Raw genomic sequence first — 15,518 nt, forward strand, 5'->3', positions numbered from 1 at the left:
ACACACACACACACACACACACACACACACACACACACACACACACAAATTCATTTAAATTAAAACAGGAACTCCACTAGATTGCTGGTGAAAAAGAATTTAGCAATTTCTTGTAAAGTTAGGTGAATACCTCACGAAGGATTCTACCGCAAGCATGTCCACAGCGATCGTACAAAATGCCCACACCAATACTAATTACAGTACTAAAAGCCCCAAATCATAAACAGTGTCTGTCCACTGACAAATGGATGCCAGGAAACAGAAAACACAGCTCAGAAATAAACATGCAGGGACTTTAGCAGCATCGCCGAGTGCGCGCGCGGAAACGGCCACCAAGGACCGCACACTGCCTGACAGATGTAGATAAGACTTCCAGAAAAGGCGGACAGTCACTGAGCAGAAAGCAGAAAGTCACTGCCAGGGGTCTGAGGGAGAGAAAGATCATGCAGCGGGGCTGGAGGGAGCACGGTGGGCTGACCCAGAGGGAGCACGGTGGGCTGACCCACAGCTCAGGGCCACGGGCTCTCCTTATATCATCCTCGCAGATGGCAACACAGTCAGCCGCCTTTGAATATAAAACTGTGCACTAATTCCAGGTGGCTAGGCAAGGAATAACAAAGCCAAACCCGGGGAAAGTCGATAAAAAAAAAATTAGAAAGTATAAGGACAGATTTTAGAACCCAAAAAAACTAACAATCCATCTAAGAGCTGATTTCCTGGGGGTGGGGGGGAGGTGAAAAACTATCCAATGAGCATTAACTTCCCTGATAAAAAGAAGAAACAAACACAAAAGTAATAACTGAAGGACAGGCCACAGGTGTCGCATGACCCACACTTCCCCTGTTCCGTTCTGTGGGGATTTCAAAATCTGGACCAAATGAATGGTTTTCAAAAAAACATAAATCATCAAAAACAACTTTAAAAAATTAGAAAATGTTAGTTATCAGAGAAGATGGGGGGAGGGACGCTAAAAATCACCACCAGAGAGAGAATCACCTGGTGCCCACAGTTTCAGAAGTCATTCCTGCTGACTTTTTCCTTTAGTGGGGTTTTAGTTTTGTTTTTTTTAAACACTAGAAAACATAAAGGAAATACATCTCCTAACTTATTTCAGTGAAGCATGGCTATCAACTACAACCTGATATGCTCACCATGACACAGAGAAACAGCAGACCAGCTTCATGTATGGGCTTAGGAGTGTCTTATTGTAAATGCGCTAGGAGCCAGTATGTGCAATAGTGAATGATGACCATGGATGGAGGCGCTGGGGACACTCTCTGCAGAAGGAAGCTTCCTGGTGGGCCTATCAACCTTTGTCCCCTCCCCAGCACCCACAGGAAACAGAGAATTCTGGAGGGAGCCAGGCGTGGGCACTTGTGCCTGTAATTCAGCTCTCCGGAACCAGAGGCAAGGAGGATTCTGAGTTCAATGCCAGCCTAAGCTACATAGTGTAATCCTGTCCCAAACAATGACAATAAAAGAATTATAGAAAGACTGATGTTCAGAAACCCGCTGTGGTGATTTGCCACAGAATTCTCAACAAACTTCTTCTCCATTGATGAGGGATGCATTGTTGGTTAAATTACGATTGCATCTGATTTTACAAACCTCATAGATGGGAAGGTAAACACTTCTCTGGTGTACTAGTTAAGTGTACCTCAGAAAACAGACTTAGCTTTGCTCAGGAAACATCAAAGACATCACCTAAAGTCCAGAACGACACAATGACCCATTGCTACCCCTGCAGTGCAGGACTCTGCTAGAGAATTACCTGGGTCAAACAGAAAAAAAAAAAAAAAAAAAAAAAGAGGTACAAAGTTACTAGGAACTAGAAGACCAGAAAAATGAACGGCACCTATTACATGGATAATTACCACAGCAGGATAATCTGTAAACTGAGTGAACAAAGAAAATCTTTAGAAACTCCAATAGCCAAGAATCTATGCCAAGAGCAGTGACTATGAATATAATTGGAGAAAAAATTCCTTTACAATAGGATAAAAATGATAAAATACCCAAAACACAACAAATTAAGATTTATACAAAGAAAATTTGAAAGTCAGAGGGACTGGAAGGTCACAGATGCTTTTCCAAAGGTGTGTGTTGACTTTCTCAGGCCAACTTCAACTCAGTGCCACTGAATACAGGTCCTTTTATGAGGCTTGGGACTATCACAGTAAAAAGAAAGGACAAACAGGTCTCTCTGCCCCTGTGGAAAGCCACCAGCATGGTCCTTCTGGTTATTCTGACAGAGGAATGACAGCCTTTGGATCTCAGGTTGCTGCCACACCCTGGGCAGGGTACCCTGATTTCCTCACAGGCTGCAGGCCAGACCAGAAGTTCTAGCAGGAATATTTTAAATGATTCCTGTTTTCTCCAAGCTTTCCTCTTCACTGGGGTTGAGGGGGTGATGGGTCGGGGAGGAAGAGGGGCAAACAGACTGGTAGACTCATTAAGATGGAGAGTTTCAGAGCCTCATTCCGATCAATATATGCAAATTGATTTATATGCAAATATATGCAAAGATTTATATGGGAGAAGTTGAACACACAGGAAAAGCTAAGAAGATTCCAACAGAAAAGTAACAAAACAAAATCACTGGGAGCAATTTCCAGACTGTAAAACCACACAATTGAAAGTGCTTCATTCTGGCATGGAAACAGGCAACAGATCAGTGGGTCCAGATAAAATCTGGTAACATCTGGAAGCAGGCGGCAAGAAGTGTTCAAGAAATATTACAAAAGGAAGAGGGGATTTCACACCAGCGGAGAAGAGAGTTCCTGGGTCGATGTCTGTAGAAGAAGAAAATCTCACAGCAAAGCCAGTTGCCCATGGAAATAGACTCAGGGGATCCAGTAAAGGGCATGAGAGAACGAGAGCAAGCATCTTCTGTGTGTGCAGGTCCTCACCACCTCATAGGCATGTATGGAGGCCAGAGGTCAACATGGGGGAACTCCCTCACTTGCTGTCCACCTTAGAGTTTTAAGAAAGAGATCTTTCTGTCTATCTGTCTGCCTGCCTGTCTTAGGGTTCTGTTGCTGTGAAGAGACCCCATGACCAAGGCAACTCTTACAAAGGAAAACATGTAATTGGGCTGGCTCACAGTTCAGAGGTTTAGTCCGTTACCATCATGACGGGAAGCACAGCGGCGTGCATGCGGCTGTGATGCTGGAGGAGGAGCTGAGAGTTCTACATCTGGACCAGCAGGCAGCAGGAAGTGACTGAAACGTACTTCCTCCAACAAGGCCACACCGCCAACAAGGCACACTTCCCGAGTGCCCCTCTCTGTGGACCTGTGGGCGCTGTTTTTATTCAAACCACCACACTGTCTGTGTACATGTCTATGCGGGTTTACGACACATGCCTGCTTAAGCACAGAGGCTGCAAGATGGCATCTGATATACTCCTCTACTCCCACCTCTTGTGAGGAGGCGTGGTCTATTTCTGGGCTTGCTCCTCAGCAAGGCTGGAGAACGGCACGCCCCAGCAGGCTCCCTGTCTCCGCCTTCCCCCGAAATGGGCTTCCAGGGCTTTGTAAGGGGCACCTGACTTGTGCCTTGGGAGCAGCAAGCAGAGCCTGGTCCTCATAACCACCGAGCAATTGCCTTAACTGTTCAGCTATCTCTCCAGCCCCTTCACTTCATACTTCAAGACCAGGTCTCCGGTAGAACCTGAAGCTTGCTGTTTTGACTAGACTAGCTGGCCAGAGAGTCGGAGTGGGAGGGACACTTTGCCTGTCTCCCCCCCTAGCACTGAGGTCATAGACACAGTGCTGTGCAGGCTTGTTTGTGGGTGCTGGGGTCCCCCCTGAAGATAGAGCAAGTGCTTTGCACTGAGCCATTTTACCAGCCCCACAAAGATTCATTTTAATAATTGCAGATCTACTGGCATTTTCAAACATGGTACGAAGGTTAGGAGAGGTGATCCAGAGAGAGGGAGGTCACACAACACAGGTATGCATGCGGGCACACACACACAGAGTGCACAGAGACAGAAACACAACACAGTACACACACACAGAGCATACAGAGACAGAGACTCAGAGAGAGGGATCAATTCCATAAGAACTAAACGTTTCTTCATGGAAAATATTATCAAGAATTAAGAATGATAAAAAGGAGAGAGAAAATGACCCAGTGATAAACTGCCCAGTTTCTCAGTAGTCAAAAGGCTTTCAACACTGAGCACAACTCAGCAGACAGAAGATTTGAGGTAGTCACAGAAAAGTAAAAGTAAAAGTCTTCTCCTTTCTCTCTTCCCTTCCTCCCTCCCTTCCCCTCTCTCTCCCCCTCTCTTTCTTCCTCCCTTTCTTCCTGTGTGTTGAGCAGACCTTGCGCATGCTAGGCACATGCACTAACACGCGCTAACTAAGCCCCACGGTGTCCTTTCTACAGACAACAGCAACATGGATGCCAATGAAAATGTACAGATATTTCATGTCACTGCTGACAGCTGAGAAAAGATAGTCTGTCAAGTGGATCCCCCGTGGTGCCATCTCTCCAGGTCACCCTCTAACATTTACATCATTCAAAACCACGGATCACACCAGCTCATGGCAGCCACCTGCTGTTATTAACACTAGTAAGGCCAATGGGTATAATTAAAATTTACAGCACACACGCCTTCTAGCTCATCTCCTGGGGATGTAGGGTGTTGGGTGTGGTGTGTTTACAGGATGGTGGTGCAGATGTGACTGTTGCCACATTGTTTATAACAACCAAAGACAGGAAACCACTTACATGTCCATCAGGAAAGGACCAGGCTTGGGGGAGAGTGTACTCCATATAACCAGCTCCTTGGCAGATATTAGAAGAAGGAAGATGCTGGGCACTGAGGAACAATCTTCCATACATGCATGATGGAAATAATCATGAAAGGAAGATGTAGATTGCTGTGGGCTAGGCCACTGCTTACACACAGACATTGAATATTCTTGTATGCGCAAAGAGAGAGAAATCTTTTTGCTGCCTCAGACTGCATCCTTTTCAATGACCCATTTATTTCTGCCACGTGTGTGCCCAGTGAGAAGGAGAGTCTATTTCATAAGATAAAGCATTCATATGAAGTATGTTAGCACTCCCAGCGATTCTGCCTTCTCTGCGGATGTCCTTGCTTCCAGGCGTTTTAAATCCCACCCCCTAGCCTTCTGCTGGCTCGTCTGCTTTGCATGTTCTTGTAGGAAGAGACAGCAAAGTAAACCATGCATGGTGAGGCCCAGGCCCAGTGGACTGGGGGGCAGACCCGGTGAGACACGACCCAGCAGAGGATAAATGATGAATTTCAGAAGGTTTGAAGTGAGAAAGTTTGAACCTCTGTTCCTGTGAATCAAGGGAAATATAAACCCTGGAGAGAGGGTGAATGTGTTTGATTCGATGGAGTCAGGGGGTCAGGGATACTTAATGTCCCATCGAAAGAAAGAAAACAAGCACTTAATTATCCTATAGGGGGGCATCTCTATTGTACAACTGAAGGTCACTGTTGGGCTAAGATCCTTAGCAGGGTGGGGCATTTCTAGGAATTCCTAGATGCCTGCTAGAGCAGTTTCCTTACCAGGGAAGGGTCTGGCCTGTAATCTGCCCTGATGGCCATGTGACTCTCTTTAGCTCCTTACAAGACTTGGAATCAGGAGAGACTTGAAACCCAGATCAGGAGAGACTTTTCAGAACCCTGCTGAGAAAAAAAAAAAAAGGAGTCTATCATCATAGACAGAGTGCAAATAAATCGGCTATCTGGAGATGACCGACTTCAACCTAATCCAGCAGAGCCCTACAACAGCCCTGGCTGTCCTGGAACTCACTCTGTAGACCAGGCTGGCCTCAAACTCAGAGATCCGCCTGCCTTTGCCTCCCGAGTGCAGGATAAAGTGCAAGGATGAAGGCCCGAGACACCACCACCTGGTTCTCAAAACAACGATTATGTATGTGGATTTTATATGTGAACATGCAATAATAGTTTTTGCAAATAATTTTTTGTAAAAAAAAAATAGTTTAAAGACTGCGAAAAAAAAAAAAATCCCAAGCAGGTGTGCATGCATAAATGTCCACACGTAAACACCACCAAATTCCAGGCTTACGTGGTGAGATTTCTGCAAAGGACTGTGGGGTATGTCCAGCCTGACCCATCCTCAGTCAGACAGAGTTCTCATTTTGGCTTCCTTGTTGCATGTCCCAGACGGTCGCCATGAAGCCAGTCCAACATGGCCACATAGTAAAAAACACCGGGACAGCTCTAGGGTACAGGTTAGCATGTATATTTTCTATAAAGAGCAAGATCATGAATATTTTTTGGATTTGTGGCCCATAGAATCTTTTTTTGTTTTTGTTTCTGTGTGGGGTGTAGTGTGTGCGTTCGTGCGTGTGTGTGTGTGTGTGTGTGTGTGTGTGTGTGTGTGTGTGTACCCACATGTGTGCATGTGAAAGCCAGCGGTCAGGGCAGATGTCTTCCCGGATACACGCCCACCTTTCTTTCTCAGGCTTCTCATTGGCTGGTCTGGTGCTCACTGTTTCAGATAGGCAGTCTGGCTGGCAAGACCCTGGGATCTACCTGCCTCTGCCCCCCAACACGGTTACAGGGGTGTGGAGGCACCTGGCTTTTATAGGGTCCAAACTCAGATCCTCACGTCTGCCAAGGATTCAACTTAGATTACATGTGAATGCATGTGCCTGGGTCCCGATAAAACCTTATTTACAAAAACCCATGGCAGGGCACATCCCTACCAGAAAGGCCAGGTGAGGAAGGCCGGCATCAGTAAATCCTGTTGCAGCACAGACAACAGGCTCTCTCACTGCGCATGGGAATACGGGATGGTAGCGTCGCTCAGCAAGATAGAGTGGATTCTTACACAGCTGAACACCCTCTTACCTGTGACCTGGCCAGGCAGTTCTCAGCGCTTACCACAAGCCTTCTTCACATGAAGCCTGCACACGGATGTTTATGTGGCTTTACTCACCTTTGCACAAACTGGGAGCAGCCAAGATGTCCTCGCAAGCAGAAAAGTAAGTAAACCATGGTGCATTCAGAGGTTAGAGTATTATTCAGCTTCCCAACAGGAAGGAAGGAGGAAACTTGGTGACTGAAAGAGTCAATTCAAAAAAGACAGCTCAGTGTGTGGTTCTAACTACTTCTGACACCGTGGGAAAGGCGGAGGGTGACAGGGAGGGTTGTTTAGAAGGGTCACAGCACTGGAGGGCAGAGAAACGCCACCAATGTAACAGCAGGTACACGCCCAAGCCTATGAAATACGAGACACCGAAAGTAAGCCTGCTGTGGTCTGAATCTGAAATGCCCCCCCCAAAGGCTCATCATTGGATTTCTTGCTCCACAGCTGGTGGCCGTGGAGTGAAGGGGTGGGGCTTAGCTGGTGGGAGTAGGCGACCGGAGGTGGCCCTTGGAGGGTTTCCAGGCCGTGGTTCCCCTGGCACGCTGTTTCCTGGCCTCTGGTGCTGCCAAGAGCCTCTACCATATTCCCCTTCCTTCTCTTTCGTGCGTGACGACTGAAAAGCGTGAGCCCAGAAGCTGGGGGAGGTCGCCTAGTCAACAAAGAGCTTGCCTTGCAAATGTAAGGACACAATTTCGATCCCAAGACCCATGTGAAAATGCGCGGCGTACTAATATGCGCTTAAACTGTGAGCGCTGGCGAGGCCGGTGTGACTGAGAGGAGACAAAGCTCAGAGCCGCCAGACCGGGCCGCCGTGGAGCCCTTTCTCCAGGCAGAGCACCAGCGGTCCCCAGACCCCGGCAGGAGGCAGTCTTCCTACGTCATCCCCGGAAAGAGAAAGGGCTGAGCTTTCTGCGCAAGGGGATCTCCGCAGCTTTCCCAGAAACCTAAGCTACGAGCCCAAGGTCCCTGCACGGAGAAACTGCCTCGCAGCACACCTGGAGGTGTGTCTCTTTCTGCACAGTAGCTCTCCGAACCCCCGGGAGTTGATCAAGGCTCTGAGAACGCATCACCCGGCCGTCTGCAACAGCAATATCCCCAAAGCTGCCACGAGGGGGCAGCCGCACCCAGAAGCCCGCTGCACGGGGAGACGTCCAGTATTTTTAGAAATCTGCGCGGTGCGTGGCCACTACCTTACCGACCTCGGGTAGACATAGGGACCACTGCTCCGTCTCCTTTGCACATTTAGATTCACGCTATGCGTCCGATGGCTGCTCTTATGAGGAGCCAACCCTGTCACTCCATTTCCGGGGTCCCCATGTCCTCCCAGGCTTCGACCTACCTCATTTAGCCCGACTTAGAACTTACGTCTCATTGAGTCCTTACTGACGCGGACTCAAGATAGCCTGCCCGGCCTGCAGATCCCGACCTTGGAACACCTAACCATTTCCTCGGCCTGTCAACTGCTTTCTGACACTTGCTGAGACTGTTGGGCCACAGCGACAGCGTCCTGAGGGAACCCACACGAAGATTCAGGGGGAAGGTTAAGTTTCCAGGACAACGGGCGCAGCTGGAGGAACAGCAGCGAGTGAATCCAATCAGCCCGAAACACAGATGTTGCCGGTTTCTCTCGCTGGTGGTTCCTAGATTTTACAGATACAGAAGACCCAGTGTGTCCTTGAAGCAGACTGCAAAGCTGGACCCAAAGAGACCAAAGGGGCAGGAGGGAAAAGCAGAGCGGGGGGGGGGGGGGGGGGGGGGGGTTGCACACAAAGTACGTGATCGACCTGTGTGAACAGGGTACTGGGAGGCAGTACTACGGACAATGAGCATTCGCCAGCCAAAATACTCTTTAAAGGGGCAAAGTGAGGAGACTAGCCTTGCCATTTGCAATTTGGCTCTTTGTGGCTTAGTCTGCTTTTTTGTTTTCCTTTAATATTATTATTTGTAAACAGTATAATTTTATCATATTTTCCCTTTCCCAATTCCTCCCAGATTCACTCCTCCTCCCACTAACTTTATGTTCTTTCTCTCTCTCTCAATAGAAAAAAAAAAAAAACTCAAGAAAAACATCCCAAGTTGAAAATACAAACAAACAGAAGATCCAATAAGAAAAAATAAGCAAACAAATAAAAAAGCACACTGACACACACAAACAAACAACAGAGTCTTGGGTTGACCACACTCCTGAACACGGGTCCCGCCTGGAGTGGTTGTCGTACCCAGTGACACTCCGTTGTAGAAAACTGATTTCTCCTTTCCCCGGAGGTATCAGTTGCAAATAGCTTCTTGGTTAGCAGTGAGCTTTGTGTCCACTTCAGTTCTCAGTGCTGGGGTCTTGTCTTTTAATGACCTGGTCAGGTCTGGAGCATTTCTTATCTATCTAAGGAAACATCTAGCCTTACAGTGTAGGTGACTTTAGTGACCAGTTTTTAGAATAACTTGCCAATACTAAGCAATATCTCATTGAAAACTACATATATACAAATAAAAGCACCAGAGGTGGGTCCCTCTCCCCTCCACACCGCTCACTGTCTGCTTGTGTGACCAGTGTCGTGTTCTCTTGCAAGTGCCCTCTTGTTCTCCCTCCCGCTGCCAGGGGCCCTTGCTGTAGGGAAGCAGCCGAGAGGGGAAGGGCTGGCAGTTAAAACAGAGAGCCTTCAAGCCTTCTCCTTAAGCACCCAGAGACCTTGTGTGCGTGCTTGAACCTCAGGGGTGCCTTCTGCCCCCAACGGCCAGAAGACGGCGTCAGACCCCAAAACTAGGACCGAAGTTAGACAATTGTGAGTCACTATTTAGGCATTGGGAACCAAGCCTGGGTCCGCTGTAATCAACACGTGCTCTTGACCACTGAGCCATTACCCAGCTTCATCCCCAGTCTTTTTAAAAATATCTTTATTAATCTGGGGGTTTGTTGACCAACTACCTTTTAAATTTTTATCTATTTGTACATTGGTGTTTTACCTGTGTATGTCTGTGTGAGGGTGTTGGATCCCCTGGAACAGGAGTTACAGACAGTTACGAGCTGCCATGTGGGTGCTGGGAATTAAACCCAGGTCCTCTGGAAGAGCAAGTGCTCTTAACCACTGAGCCATCTCTCCAGTCCCAGCCCCACCCCCACTTTTAATTTCTTATAATGTCTGTAGTTGTTGAACTGGCTCATCCTTCCCAAGGACATGACCCCCATAACCTGGTTACTCTTTAGTAGGTCCCACCTCTTACAGGTTCTACCAGCCGGACACTACCACACTGAGAACAAAGCCTCTAACAGCCTTTGAGGGTAAATCATGTCCAAACCAGCTGTTGTTCTGATGGATAATGGATTTTTCTTTATACATGACTTGTGTTTTTTTTTTTCTCCTGCAGCTTTTTTCTTTATGCACTTGGGGTCTTAACTATGACATACTGTGGGGATTTTCTTTTCTGGTCTTGCCTACTTGGTATTCTGCATGCTTCTTATATTTGTAGGGATATATCTTTGCTAGTTTGGGGACATTTTCTCCTATTATCTTGTTGAAGATCTGGTCTCTGCCACTGACTTGAGATTCTCCACCCTCATCAATGCCTATTGTGTCTGTTTCCTGGATGTCCCTTTCCTGTATATTTAAATTTTTTTCATATTCCTTGTTTATTTAGTCTAAGCTCCTTTTTCTTAGTTTCACTGAGCCGTTTCATTGTTTCTTCTTTAAACTGCATTCTCTGATGAAGTTTATGACTTCTGTTAAATTTAGTGTTCTGGGGTTCACCAATCTTCATTGGCAGCACGGAGATCTGTGCATGTGGACTAGTTCTCTGATATGGACAGAGCAGGTTGGGGCAGAAGAAAGGATGTATGGGCAGGTTGGGCTAACAGGTTGAAAATGTCTTAGGTGGAAGGAAGTCGGGGGACTGGGCTGGTATGGCAGATGTATGTTTGGGTCCAAGCCTGGAGTGTAGATCAGGCTGGTTGGATGTAATGCGGGAGGGGCCTGTGGGTGTGGGCACATGGACAGGGGCTGGGGGAAGGAGACAGGTGGGATGGGTTGGGAAGCTGTGTAAAGGGAATGATGAGGTACAGTCACAATGGCTAGAGACCTGATGCCCTCTTTCTGCCTCCCTTGGGTACTTCACTTGGTGTACATACACACACAAGCACATACGTACACACACGAAACAGATAAACGAATCTTTAGCTTAAAAGAAAATAAAATGGAAAAGTGATTGAGGAAGACACTTAACATTGACCCTGGCTTCCATGAGCACCATCACACACACACACACACACCAATAAAATAAAATAATAGTAATAGTCGTAATAATGTTTAATAATTAACGTAATGCCAATGTGTGAAAATCAGGAGACTTCACAGCTTCTCTTACGGAAGCCAGGATCCCCTCATCATTTTGCCCGTGTTCTCCCCTGACAGCAGATATTCACAAAGTGTCTTGGTTTGGTTTCTATTGCTGTGATGAAGGCCATAACCGAAAGCAACGTGAGGAGAAAAGGCTTTATTTATCTCACTTGTTCCAATTACAGTTCATCACCACGGAAAGCCAAGACAGGAACTCAAGCAGGGCAGGGTCCTGCAGGCAGGAACTGAATCAGCAGCCATGGAGGAACACTGCTTACTGGCTTGCTCCCCCTGGCTTCCTCTGTCCCCTGGTGGCACTGCCCACAAATGGGCCCGCCCACATTAACTGTTAATCAGGAAAATGCCCTGCAGATTTACCTACAGGTCAGACTGGCGGGGGATTTTCTTAGTTGAGGCTCCTCCTCCCTAGCTTGTGTCAAGGTGACTAAAGACAAAAACAAAATAAAAATAAAGCCAACCCCCGCCCCCAGCATACAAGGAAAGAGATTCCACGGGTAACCACTGTCCCCCGCTGAGGCTCACTTTTGAGCAGAGGGACCATGATTCTCCATCCTAGCACACTATGCCTTGATGGCTGACTTAACCTTCCCCCGGCAGTCCCGTGCTCCTTCGTCCGCAGCTGCTGGGGCTGCCTACGAAGCTCCTCAACTCTGTTCCTCTTCCAAAAGTTTCACAGTGGTGTGAATGCAGCACCCCTGGGCATGGAGAGAGGGCCTGACTAACTGAATACAGCCACCCTGGGCATGGAGAGAGGGCCTAACTGACTGAATGTAGCCCCCCTGGACATGGAGAGAGGGCCTGACTGACTGAATGTAGCCGCCCTGGGCACGGAGAGAGGGCCTGACTGAATACAGATGTCCTGTGCTAAACTCAGAAGTTCTCAACCTTCCTAATGCTGCCACCATTTAACACAGTTGTGGTGACCCACAGCCATAAAATTATTTTGTTGCTACTTCATAACTGTAATTTTGTTACTACGATGAATTGTAATATAAATATCTGTGTTTCCAGTGGTCACAGGTGACTCCTGTGAAAGGGTCATTTGACCCCAAAGGGGTCGTGATCCAGAGGTTGAGAACAACTGGCTTAACAGTTAAGAGAATAGAACCCTGAACAGGGAACCTGGGCTTTGTTCCCAGCACCCCATGCAGCCTACAGCCGAGCACAGCTGCAGGGGATCTCACACCCTCTCCTGACCTCACCGGCACATGTGAAGTGCACTTACAAACATCAGGCTTTTTTTTTTTTTTTTTTTTTTAATGACAACACAAGATTACTTTTAAAAGCTTTAATTAAAAAAAGAATTTAATTCATCAAAAAGCACAGTCCTAACAAAAATACTGTATGCAAAACATCAGCAGAATCTCTGAGGAGCTGAGGAGGGTCCCTGGCACAGAACTAGCCCTCCACGCATGCAAAATCAGATGTTACAGCATTACAGGCACATAACGTTTTGTGGCTCAGTTCACTTCTCGCTCCCTCTGCCCCTTAAACGAAGAGGCCAGCACAGGAGGAAGTGATAAGGAGTCTGCAGTGGGTACTGAGTGTGAGGCCCGGCCCAAGGGCAGAGAGCTCCAAGCCCTGGGCCCTCCCTGCCTTAAAAGGCATAGGAATTCTTGTGGAGAAACTGAACTGGTGATAGAAGCTCTGCAGCCAGGAATATCAAGGTCACCGTGTCACAAGCTAGTCACGAGCACTCTGGGTCCCTCTCCAAACCTTCCCTCAGTCTGGGCAACAGGAATCTGTCTGGAACAGAGCTTGGCTCACACAGGGGCCAAGAATGCAGCAGCCACAGGCTGGGTTCCAGGGGCTCATGAACTCTCAAGACAGCAGGAAAAGTGTGTGTGGACATCTGGGGATGGGGAGGAGTCCATCATTCAAAGAACTTCAAAGGACTCTGGGACCCAAATAATTATTTAAGGACAGTAGCAATTCAGAGGCTCATCCATGTCAGGGTTCAGATGCAGAGCTCTCTCTCTCCCTCTCTTTCTCCCTTTCTCACACAGAGGAACCCCTGCTTTATGGTGAGAGCTTGAATCAGATGGAGCCAGTGACTGGAGGACAGTCAATGCTGGGGGTGGGGGGGCTGCTTTTCATTAGCTTATGTTATGTCTTTAAGTCTTTATTTTATTTATTAGTGTTTTATATGTGTATGTGTGTGTGATATGGAGGTCAGAGACGACTCTGCAATCTGTCCTCTCCTTCCTCCATGGGTTCTGGGGATCAAATTCCAGTTGCCTGTGTGATAAGCCATCTTGCTAGCTCTATGTTTACTTTCCCAAACTCACATCTCATTGAAGTGTTCCATACTCCCCAGGAGCACCGGGAGGTGAGCTTTCAAGGGGTCACGGTACAAAGGGTCCTCATGTCTCAGGTGGTAGGGGGAGAGGCTGGCACCCAGCATGTCAGGGCAGCAGGCCTTTGCTGCTGTGAACTGCAGCTCTGGTGCCCCTCTATATGCACTCCCACAGGTCCTTCTGCTTGGAGAGACAGGAAGGGGCAGCAGATATCGCGTTATCTGGCTAGAGTGCTTTATCAAAGTCTCCCAAGCAGGTGGCCATTGTCCTGTCTTCTCAAGGCTGAAGTCTGAAACCGAGGCTCAGGAGGGCCCCAATGTCCTTGGAAACTCACAGGGACAATTGCTCCTTTTCTCTGTCCAGAGCCCAGGGGCCATCTGTCCCTGGCACTCCTTGGCTTTTATCCTCATTGCCCCAGTCTCTGTCCTGACATCTTGTGGTGTTCTTCATAATCCTATTAGCGTAGGGCCCACTTCAACCATTCACTGAAACATGATGGTAGGTAAAGATCTTATATCAAAACAAGAGACAACCCACTAGCGCTGGGGGTTAGAGCCTCATCGTGTCTTTTAGGGACATAATTCTCCCAACAAGTCAAACCTGTCACCTCAAGGACCCTGCCACACCAGTCCCACGTGTTGCTAGTGCCCAGGCCTACACCTTCCCTGCTACCTTTGGCCACATTTTCTCCACTGATGACTGCACACCTGCCTGGGGTGTGGGGTGGTGAGTGTGATTGGAAAAGGAATGCAGGCAAGGTGTATAATACGGGAGGAGTGGGAGACAGGAGGGCAGAGCAAGGACAGCTGTGGACGGGGCGACAAGGACAGAGGTGCCACTGTGTTTGGATACAGATTCTGTAACTCAGCAGAGACCAAAGTAAGCAGTGGCAGCAGGAGCTGTGGGGTGAGAAACTCTTCCCCATGAACCTGAGAATGCAGGAAGGCAGGCGAGGGCCCGAGTCGCCTGGGCCTCCTGGGAGTGTCCTGCTGTTTCCATCACAGCTGCCACAGGTGTGCCAGTGTCCTTAAGTGGTCAGGGAGGATGGAGAGCACGCCCATCTTCTGACCAGCACATAGCTGTGTGACATGGCTAATGTTGAGAGACTTTGGGAAACTCAGCTCGCAATCTCCGAAGCCATGTTGTGTGGCACCCTTCTAGATTTAAGAAGACGGGGGGGGGGGGGCGGTGCTGCAGGATACGTGGATTGTCTACCATAGAGGGAATATCTAGAAAGCCTCTGTCACCCCTCAGCCCTTCAGTAGTACTCCTACAATAAAGACTATGGCAGGTGCGTGACTAGGAAGACTAGGTTGTCCCTCATGGGGCTTGTCTATTCTTAACTAGCGCTGCGGCTCATGACAACGGCCTCAGCTCAGGAAGGTGTGTGGCAGGCTGCTCGACGGCCACCTGGTTTTCAATGACGTAGCAAGCCCTGCAGCTCTCCAGCACTCGGGCCTGGAAGACCGCCTTGTCTTTCTCCTGCCAGGCATCCGACTCGATGTACACGTTGTACGGGTCGTGGGAGTGCTCCAGCTTCTTGGATCGGATGTAGCTCAGCATGATGCCCAGGGTGAAGAAGCCAAAGAAGCCGAGCACCATGAGGATGTAGAGCGCCTCCAACTTGCTGTCGTCTCGGGGCTGAGACCTTCGAGCCAGGCCTAGCCCGTCGCTGCCCTGCTCAGCCGCCTCCTGCCACAGCGTGCTCAGAAAGGGCAGCACGGTTGTGGAATTAGACTGGCTCATCCTGGGCTTCACGGTTTCCCTGGGGCAGAGAAAAATTCCTGAAAGGAAAATGCAACTTGGAATAAAAAAGGATAGATTGCCTACTGCTCCCCCACTGCATCCCAGGCACACCATTCTTTTTAATGTGATTTTATTTATTTTTATTTTATGTGTGTTGGTGTTCTGCCTGCATGTGTGTCTGTGCAAGGATGTCAGGTCTTGGAGTTTCAGACAGTTGTGAGCTGCCATGTGGGTGCTGGGAATTGA

The 15,518-nt window shown here is 48.3% G+C and overlaps 2 protein-coding genes across 8 annotated transcripts in view; both read right to left on the reverse strand.

Moving 5' to 3' along the window:
- The window catches only part of Smim34 (small integral membrane protein 34), a 14,178-nt gene extending 5,600 nt beyond the window's left edge, over positions 1–8,578 (reverse strand). For 5 of the 7 annotated variants that reach the window (XR_008720997.1, XM_055614996.1, XM_055614994.1 and 2 more), the window contains exons 1-3: positions 8,246–8,578; positions 6,950–7,072; positions 5,551–5,670 (exon numbers count right to left, since the gene is read on the reverse strand). The gene's annotated coding sequence lies outside the window, so the exon portion shown is untranslated. The remainder of the gene's footprint in view (positions 1–5,550; positions 5,671–6,949; positions 7,073–8,245) is intronic. The other 2 variants (XM_055614992.1, XM_055614993.1) reach the window with 2 other exon arrangements.
- A 6,304-nt stretch (positions 8,579–14,882) lies between these two features.
- Kcne1 (potassium voltage-gated channel subfamily E regulatory subunit 1) lies at positions 14,883–15,272 on the reverse strand. The gene has a single exon (XM_055614794.1). It carries the CDS (start codon positions 15,270–15,272, stop codon positions 14,883–14,885), a length of 390 nt encoding a protein of 129 aa, XP_055470769.1.
- Positions 15,273–15,518: the final 246 nt, after the last annotated feature.

This window comes from Psammomys obesus, unplaced genomic scaffold (assembly GCF_907164565.1).
Source record: "Psammomys obesus unplaced genomic scaffold, mPsaObe1.curated_primary_1811, whole genome shotgun sequence".
Taxonomy (NCBI): Eukaryota; Metazoa; Chordata; class Mammalia; order Rodentia; family Muridae; genus Psammomys; species Psammomys obesus.

What these genes read in the sequence shown, in the direction of transcription:
- Kcne1 (XM_055614794.1), bottom strand. Translation starts at nt 15,272, where the DNA reads ATGAGCCAGTCTAATTCCACAACCGTGCTGCCCTTTCTGAGCACGCTG.